This window comes from Oreochromis aureus, linkage group 3, assembly GCF_013358895.1.
Source record: "Oreochromis aureus strain Israel breed Guangdong linkage group 3, ZZ_aureus, whole genome shotgun sequence".
In the NCBI taxonomy this organism is placed as follows: Eukaryota; Metazoa; Chordata; class Actinopteri; order Cichliformes; family Cichlidae; genus Oreochromis; species Oreochromis aureus.
Genome location: NC_052944.1, coordinates 20,340,396 through 20,350,308, shown reverse-complemented (window position 1 = coordinate 20,350,308; position 9,913 = coordinate 20,340,396). Strand labels below are relative to the sequence as shown.

Sequence of the window (9,913 nt, the reverse complement as noted above, 5' to 3'; positions counted from 1 at the left end):
AATATCTTCTGATGTCTGCTTCTAGCAGGATAACACACCATGTCACAAAGCTCAGATCACTCTAAACTGGTTTCTTGAACATGACTTGAGTTCACTGTATTCAAATGTCCTCCACAGTCACCAGATCTCAATCCAATAGAGCAACTTTGGGATGTGGTAGAACAGCAGATTTACATCATGGATGTGCAGCTGACCAGTCTGCAGCTACTGTTTAATGCTATCATGACAATATGGACCAAAATCTGTGATGAATGCTTCCAGCACCTTGTTGAATCTGTTCAATACAGAATTAAGGCTGTTCTGAATGATAAAGGGGGTGAAACCCATTACTAGCAAGACATATAATAAAGTGGCTGATGAGTGCAAGTGGTGGTTTCCGCCACAATAGCCTCATTTCCTTCATGTTGTAAAACCCAGCTGAGATGTGTTTCAGTAAGACTGATGCAAATGTTCAAAACTTTCTTCATATTAAAAACACTTCACAAACAAGTGTTTTGGGAATAACTTACATCTCATCTGAGTGAAAACTGTTGGAGCAATTCCTCACGGAGACGCATCGACCGTTTTTGTAAATAAATTCGACTTGTTTAATGTCACTCGCACCTCCTCTGGTAATCAGTCGAATGTTTTATCCCATGTAATGAAGCAGGTGATGCCTCACGATGTCCTGACCCTCAGACTGGAAAGTTTTTTCTTTTACCCGCCCACGCTGAACATCAGAAGCACAGAATACCCTCCCACTCACTACACAGAAATGAAAAATAAGCTAAAGGACCAAGGACCAATCCTGTCCTCTTGATTCAACCCACCTACATGTCCTCGGGTGTTTTTCTCATTTTACCTCTGCTTTTTCTATTTTCTGATTATTAGACGGCGAGCATCACACAGAGCCACTGTTTGCATAGATCCTTGTTTCCAGTAGCCGATGCCTGGCACCTCCTTCTGTAGCAGGTTGTGAAAGACAGCAGCGTAGGTGACCAGTCCACAGCCTGTTATGTGTCTCAGCTGAGTCACACTAAGAATTTATGACTGCAGTAGCCTAAGCTAACAGGGTGATCATCCTATCAAACAAAAATATTGTGTGTTTACTTATTGTTTTAACTGGAAGCAACAGTGCATATCCAGCCCATCTTATCTCTAAGGGATTCCCCATCTGCTCCCTTACATTTACTTTGTGGCTCATTCTGACTCACACATTCAGAAATGAAAATGTACTGAATGTTGCCTAAACTCTCGGGGACCAGTGTTCTTTTTTATTGTGAAGTTGGATTTGTTTTACAGTTAGATGGTGGATAATTAGAAGATTTTGTCGCACTGTTTGAATGCCTTCTTTTAAACTGCTAAAAGGCCTTGAGGCATTTTGGAGGAGGGGACAAAAAACAGCATTGGATAATTACTTTATGTACATAAATGCATCTTCTCAAAGGAATGTCATTTGAGGCTCTAAAGCTGTTCAGGGCTTCCACTATGATGCATCACTTGGGTAATACAGCGGTGCAGAGAGTTATATTGGAGGTGACACCCCGTCAGGGCTATAAATAGCTTTGCACTTTCCCCCCAGGAGCTCAGCTAGCGCTCTCCCAGGCATTTGATCACTTGTTTGTAGTGAACTGACATCACCCACTTCTGCCTTTTTCTCACTGACTTTCTGACTCCTACACATAAACACACGCACACACATACAAAACGCTGTAGCTTAATTATAGCTTGAATACAGTGCTCATGGAGACCTTCATCAGCTGCTGTGATGATGATGCCTTTGGGGGCAGATAGTTTGCCTCAGGGTTTCCCTAAACTACGCTACTACACTTACTGATGACTCACCTAATCGCTTAAGACTCAACTACGACTGCTGCGAACAAAGCCGTGGGCACCGAGTAAAGTCAATTCTCAGACACAGCATCACTCTTTAATAAATAAACTGCCGCTCTTAATTGAAGGGGAAGGGGATTCAGGCACAAGCCTCATAACATGTGGGAGTATGAAGCGAGTGAAAACGAAAAAAGATACACAAAACCCCTGCAGGCTGTGTCTGACCCCGGTGAGTCACTGTCTACGCGAGCTTCTGCAGAACTGAACATGACTCAGTAACAAGCACAAACATTAGTGAAGTGCACTTCTATTGCTGGTTACCTTACTCCAGCTTGGAGTTTTATCTCATTTATTGGAACACAGAGTGCCGCTTGTACAGTTTTTGCTTTTTGAAGTGCAATTCCCTTTTTCCTTTAGACAAAAATGCCTCACTGAGATGTTCCAAAAACACCGAAAATTGCAGTATGTTTTGGAGACGGGGTGAGCGTGTTCTCTTAGCACTTAATCAATTTACACTTTAAGAATTTTTAAGGAAGAAACAACTTTGTTAATGGTTAGTAAACTACTATGGTTATTGACCAATTTACGGGCAATTATAAAGTCTGAATTCATATAAAAATAGACTGGTGTTTAACTAACAACATGATGTAAACTGATTAAAACTTAATTTGATTAACATTTTATTCTTGTTTAAATGATTAATAATGGTTGTGAACCCAAACTTTGCTTTATTAACATCAGTTTTTAAATTGTCAGGCAGTGAGATGTTCCAGAAGTTACACCCTTTGACATAACATTTAACCCTATAAGCATTTTTAAAATACTATAATATATAACTAATGGCTTTATTAAACAGAGCACTGTCGTACTGAGCTTTAAGGAAACCCCCTTGTACCTTAAGAAAGACTTATGGCTGTATATGTAGCAAATGTTTCACTTACTAATAATTTAAAGCTCCACCTTCCAAAGTCATTAACATAAACAACTTCAGTGCGTCCAAATTAACTAGCTAAGATGGATTATAACACTATCTGCATCCACTGAGAGGTTTGCGAGCTGACAGAAGGCTAACAGAGGGTGAAGAACTTATTTTCCTAATTAAAGACCCACTGCTTCTGATATAGTGGCCGATTAGAAGTCAATAGATCCAGGATTATTTAACTTTCAGTTACATACGTTATTAACAAGATTATTGCCAAATTAATAAAAAGATAACTACATGGACTCCTGAGAGACAGCTGATGTTGGATCTGCAAAGCAAGTCTTTCCAAGTCGGTGGGAGAGTGGGACCAAAAACACAGCAGGTTTAAACAAAAACAAAAAACACAGTTTTCAGGCTCAGTTAGAGGTTTGATTATGTGAAAATTGGTGCTCTCTAAGAATTTACACATATCTTTATGTTGGATTTTTTTTTAAACAAATGACAAACGTAAACGTTAATTTTTCTTACTCTATGTAGCGTAACAGTCCACGGGTTGTGTAATCAAAATATATTTAAAATATATTTAAAGTGTCTAAAGTAAATGCAGTCATTATGTGATGCATGATATTGTATGTATCATATGCATGACGGTACTATATCTGATGACTGATATGTGTATATTTTCTCTCTTGAATTTTGCACCTATTGATGGTTTTAAGTACTTATGTACTGCTGGTTAGCTTCATCTGTCATAAAAACAAGTAACTATTTTAAAATTAATATTATGGAATACAAAGTACAATAACTGCATCTTATAACATAATAGAGAAAACTTTGTACTGTGGAGTAAAAGCAGAAAGCCGCATAACATGAACATATAAGCACAAGTACATAAACCTCAGTAAACTACTTGATTGTACTCGGTTACATTCTTACTGTTCCTGTTTATGCTCCAATCCAATGGAGTTGAGTACTCTTAATCTTACAGTCCTTTAGTCCATCGTATTTGATCATGTTGTAATTTCTTTGTTGTGTTACATAAATAGAAAGTGAATTCAAAAGGACATTTTTTGGCACTGTTCAATGTCCTCCCCTTAAAAATGAATCAAAGATAAATTAAATAAAAAATAAAATATAAAATCGATTCAAGATAAAATTGTGTAAAGAAAAATATATTTTACTGTTACTGCAGTAATTAGTGGCAAATAAATGTATCTTCGTATATTTAAGTCAAATTTTAGGCGAAAATCCCGTTAAGAAAATTTAAAAAGTGACATTCTAATAGTCCTTCCTTCAAACTATTTGTTTATTTTTGCATCTAAGACAGAAAATATGACATGACAAATCCACGCTCGTAATAAATAATTCATATGGGCAAAAGGAGGGCGTGTGCACCTTGTGCCATTTGGTGACGGCTGATCCGTCTCACATTATTCAGAAACACATCCCGGAGTTTATCTGTGCCCTTTGCCTCCACATCCACGCTGATTGGGAGCAAAGCGCGATCAGTGCGAAACTCGCCGGTGAATAACTGAAGCGTGACGACTTGTGTTTGTGCTCAAGTTTGCTCAAGGTGAGCCGAACGAGGCATCGACAAAACATTCGAACATGTAGGAAACGAGGTGAAGCTTGGGTTCATTTTTTTCTGTGATCAGGTTTTTGTTCAGTCATTCATCACACTTGCTTTTCTCGGTGCCCCACAGATCGCTCTCTGCCTGATGGCTGTTCCGTTCGCGTGTTGTTCAAACTGTCGTTGCTGCTGAAAGACGTGACCCCCGCGCATCGCAGAGCGCCACACGCGCACCTGTCGGATGTAAGTGGGAAGCGGTCGGTGAGCTTAGAGAGGGAGAGGGGGAGAGAGAGAGATGGTGACTGCTGGGTTCAGCACGCTGGATAGCGCTCGAGGAATTTGGAAAGTACGGCGGCGGCGGCGCGCGGACGCACGAGGATCTAAGTGAAACGAGTGCGTGGAGCCGCCGGAGAGATGAGCCACCATGGTGGATTTGAAGTTCTCGTTTGCAACAACAGGCGCAGGTAACGTGCGAGTGGACTTTCTGGAGTGAGACATGGACTTTGCTGAAATCATTTTCGCTTTGTTCATCGTCGTGGTCGCGATCGTCTCTCTGTTGTCCAACTTGTTGGTGCTGCTATGTTTCGTCCACAGCACCGAGATACGCCGACAGGTGCCCGGTGTTTTCACCATGAACTTGTCTTTCTGCAACATACTCATCACTGTTTTGAACATGCCGGCCACTCTGGTGGGGATTATCAGAAAGCAGCAGCCCTTTGGAGATTGCGTTTGCCACACGGTGAGCTTTCTGGAGACTTTTCTCACCGCAAACACCATGCTGAGCATGGCGGCTCTCAGCATAGATCGGTGGATAGCGGTCGTCTTCCCGCTCAGTTACTCCACCAAAATGCGCTACAAGGACGCGCTGATCATGGTGTGCTACTCCTGGCTGCACTCCTTTACCTTTTCCCTGACGGCGCTGCTCTTCTCCTGGGTCGACTACAGCGACGTTTACGCGTCCTGCACCTTGCAGCCGAGCGAGGAAGGCAGCGACAGGATTAAGTTTACAATCTTCACTATCGTTTTCCACGCCACCAGTTTCATTCTGTCCCTGCTCATCTTGTGTTTCACCTACTTGAAGGTGTTGAAGGTCGCTAGGTTTCACTGCAAGAGGATTGACATTATCACCATGCAGACTCTGTTCCTGCTGGTCGATATTCACCCAAGGTAGTTCACCTCGTGTATTGTGAGCATGATTTCTCCCGGTCTGTTTTGACAGTGGCCTTGTGGCAAAAAAGTCTAAATGTTCTTTGCTGTTTTCAGCGTGAAACAAAGATGCTTAGCAGAGCAAAAGAGGAGAAAGCAGAGAGCCACGAAGAAGATCAGCATCTTCATCGGCTCATTTATCATCTGCTTTGCTCCTTATGTAATCACAAGGTGAGTCAACTCATACATAATTCAACTTACTGCAAAACAACTGCTCAAGAAATAACCGACCCCACACATTTGCAAAATAATACATCTTCGACGGCATTTGACTAAGTAGAAAATACATTTAGCCAGCATGTTGAGATCCGCATCCACACTGATCAGCTTTGCAGACCTCTTTTCTTCACATGCTAATGCAGTACAAACTCACAAACCTGTCACAATGTCAGATCAGATACAAGCAAACAGTTTATTCCTTGCTGACAGCACACCGCTCATAATTTCAATGATCATTTCCTTAAACTGCGATAGGGCTCATTAGCCACCTGTGCTGCGCTAAACATGGCAGGCTACTTCCAGTGAAAGACACGCATTAGAGTCTAGGACAATAGATACAGTTTAAACAACCAAAGAGGCTCCCAGAGAAACGTGGAAATGCTTTAGTGGGCCACAAATCGCCCAGATGCGGTGCTGATGATCCATCAATCTGACATTTGTGGTGTGCTCATATATGGAAGGGAAGAAGGAGGACAAATTAGCAAAGAGCAGCGTTCGAGGTGGAGTAACCCCCCAATGACCGTGCCTGCCCACAGGAAGTGTCTAGAGTGACAGTTGGCACCAAAGCATCCAATTATAATAATATATACACATATTTTATCTTTTGTACTTTTAAAGGAGTCTTTGCCTCTTTGGTATTTTGATGGTCCTGTTTGATTTCACTGTTCCACATCCCCCCTGACCAGAAGAATACAGGAGACTGTGTTAGAAATGTGGAGAGGTGCTCAGCTGTGTGGTTTAAGTTGAAAAAGGCTACTTTAACTGATAATATAATAAGTAAATAAATAAATAAGAAAATGTAATCTCCACTGGATAGAAAAAACAAAAGAAAAAAATTCTTTTTTGGATAATTTGAAGTGCCTTAATCAAATCTACACAATACCCATGATCATATGTAATGCCTTGAAAAATTATAATTTCTCCACCTTTTTTAATGTTTTGATTTGATGTTAACATGGCATTGAAAATTCTTTAGCATTTAATTCAGTCACTAACATAATGATTTGGAAACTATCTAAATGTCTGTGTAGGTTCTCAGTAATCCAGGTCATAGTAGTCCAAGGAGCTTGAAAAGAAGGCGATGGCACTTGTTTAACTGAAGACGATTCTTAGATGAGACATGAAACATCGTCAAAAACTTAAAGTCCAGGCATCTCCTTTTAAAAAATTGTGTCAAATGAGACCATGTTTTGAAATCTATCTGTTCATTTTTAATTTGATGGGATCGATATGTTAAAAAAACGTTAACTGGTGAGACAGGGACACGTCTGTCACTGTGCTGCTTCAGCGTTTCTTCTACATGCTGTAGTTTTCAAATGTATTTTTTCACCTGCTCAGAGTATCCTTGACTAGGATTTTTAGACAAAGTCTGCCCAGTGAGAGTTAAACCTCACATTTCCTTAAACATGATGAAAGTCTTCAAGGCCTTTTTTGGGTACATTTTGCTTTTGTGGTGTTTTTAGCCAAAAAAAGTTAATTATTAGGTTATTAGAAAGTACCTTATCTAAAATATAAAAATGCAGTGAGTAGGAGGACAGCTTAACAATTGGGGTAATTGAGAGGTTTTTCTTGGTATAGTATGGTAAATAAGCCACAGTAAATAAGCCTCCTGATGTTTTCTTTCTTTACTTAGGAAACTTGGTTCTGTCAAAATATATAATAACATTAACATTTTGGCTGTTTTTTTTTTTTTTTACTTTAATCATAAAAATAAATGGTGGTTTTCCTGCAGGGTAGCCAATCTGTCATCAGGACCCCCTTACTGCAGAGTCATACTGTTAGATTACACACAACACAGTTTGGTGTTGTTGTCTTGGTGTTATAATAGGTTACACTTTCACTGACATTGTCCGTGTGGCAGCATATGTCACTTCGAAACCTGTATACATTATTCAGCATTAATGGGCCGTCATAAATGTGCATAGTACTCATGTAGTGTGCACTAATGCACCCTCACACTGTCAGAGACAATAGCTTTTGAAGTGTGCTCTGATAACAGAAAGCAATGATCCTGTTATAGTTCTGAGACTTATAGACACAAATATACATAAACGGAGACTAAGTGGTAGGAGAGGGCTATTTATACACACGGGGTAATCAGGGAAGTGGAGACAGCTGGGTGAAATGAGACACAGGTGAAAACAATCATGACAATCAGGGGAGGAAGCAAAAGTCTGATACAGGAGACGTGTTTCAAAGAAAAAACCAGAAATAGCAAAAGCTCCAACCAAAAAACAGGAACAAAAAATACAATAACAAAAAATCTAAACGGGATTTTACAGGAAAAACTCAAATCCAGATACTTTTACTGAGCAAACTGAAAACAGGGCCAAACCCAGGGACCACAGCAGGTCTTCTTTAATCCAGAGGACACAGCGTCTGTGGTTTAAAAAAAAGAGTCAGATTTAATTGAAATAAAACAAGAAAAATGATCAGTTTCATCAGCTGATAGTTTGTCTGTGTGCTGTTTTTTAGTTAAATATAGCTTTTGATCATTAGTTTTTGTTAACGTTTCACACAGCCTCCCAACTTTGGTTGAAACTGAGTTCTTTGTTTGGTTTGTTTTTCATTTAGACATTTTAAAATCTGCCACACAGTTCCTTTTGATCATTAATAACACGAGTGGTTTGAACATAAAAATCCGAGGTGAAAAAATGATAAAAGATCTCCGTCTTTTGAAAGGTCAGAGTTGTAAAAACAATTACACCACGTTACACCTACCTTTGCAAAAGAAAAAGAAAAAGAGCACACAGTTGCATTTCCAAGCCTCTTTTATGATCATTATAGAGTACCTAATGTGTTAAAGGTTTTATGGTCAGTCTTACCTAATCATCTGACATAACATCAGGACAAATCTCTGAGCGGCACCTTCACTAAAATCCACTCTGTTTAGTCATGTTTCTCCTGACGCCCCTTCAGGTTGGCCGAGCTTCTCCCGTTCGTGGACGTCAACCGCCACTGGGGAATCATCAGTAAGTGCCTGACATATAGCAAGGCTGCGTCTGACCCCTTCGCCTACTCTCTCCTACGTCAGCAGTACAAGAAAGTCCTGGTCACCGTCGTCAACAGGCTACTCCGACGTGACCTGTACCCTTCGTCTGGCCATAACAGCTCTTTAGACACGGAGAACGACTACTGTCTCCAGAGGATCAGTTAATGGCAAATGCAGGACGTGACATATACACACGCTACAGTGCAGGCCAAAAATAAAGGTTGCCTCTTGCAGAAAGAAAAGGTGGGTGGAGAGAAAAAAAAGAACAGGAGAGAGAAAGAGAGGACAGGTTATTGTTAGAAAGAGAAAAGAGAATCGAAAGATGGGACAAGGAAGTGGGTGGAAGGTGAAGAAGAGAGCAAAAAAAAAAAACCATAAGGAAGACGGTGGGCGGACAGGAATGAAAAGGTGGCGATGTGGGGGAGGATGAATGGGCAAAAAGATAAAGAAGAGATGGGTAAGACGACAGATAGGGAGCGACAGGAGCAAGGTGGAGACGTTGGGGAGTGACGGCAAACAAGGGATCTGTGATTCATCAGGAACAGCAAACCCCAGAAACCACACAGCCAGTCTGTTTCACTGAATAAGTCATTGGCTCATCTAAAACTGAAGGGCCGCACAGCTGGAGATGAGGTCCCGTCTTCACTCTGAGCGACATGTAAAAGGTGGCCTTCCTCTACTCCAACAACTTTATAATCATTTCAAACCTGTTCTTGGCCCACTTAACACGGAGGCTGGTGGTCGATAAGCAGCCGAGCGACGACGGGCAAAGACGGAAAGACTTTTGTTGCTCCTGCTTCTGTATAATGTACCGTCAGTGAATGGATGCAGACTTAAATGTGGAGGCTCAGCTGCTGCACATTATTGCCATGTTCTGTATTGACTGTGTTAGACTACTTTGCAGTGTCATGTCAGTCACTTAATATTGATGCACTTTGTCTAATTCTCTCAGAGATGCTATACCTAAAGGAGCCAAAGGCATTTGACATTTACACCCTAATCTTAAAGGATGAGTCTGGTGAGAGGCTTTATTCTTTGTTACTGTCACCAAAATCAGTTGGTTTGTTGGTTTCTCAGTATTTTCCAACTTCCCAAGCATCCCCGTTCTTTGAATTTCTCAAGTATAGACAGCAATTAATGTGCATCTTTAGACTATTTCCATTAATACACAGGCCAGTCTTTAAAAGCTTTG

The 9,913-nt window shown here is 40.7% G+C and overlaps 1 protein-coding gene across 1 annotated transcript; it reads left to right on the top strand.

Annotated features, from left to right (window-relative positions):
• Nucleotides 1-4,800: 4,800 nt before the first annotated feature.
• Nucleotides 4,801-8,956, top strand: LOC116310381 (G-protein coupled receptor 26-like). Its single transcript, XM_031727147.2, has 3 exons — nt 4,801-5,471; nt 5,568-5,681; nt 8,649-8,956. Exons 1-3 carry the CDS (start codon nt 4,801-4,803, stop codon nt 8,884-8,886), a joined length of 1,023 nt encoding a protein of 340 aa, XP_031583007.1. The 3' UTR covers nt 8,887-8,956.
• The last annotated feature ends 957 nt before the right edge of the window (nt 8,957-9,913 follow it).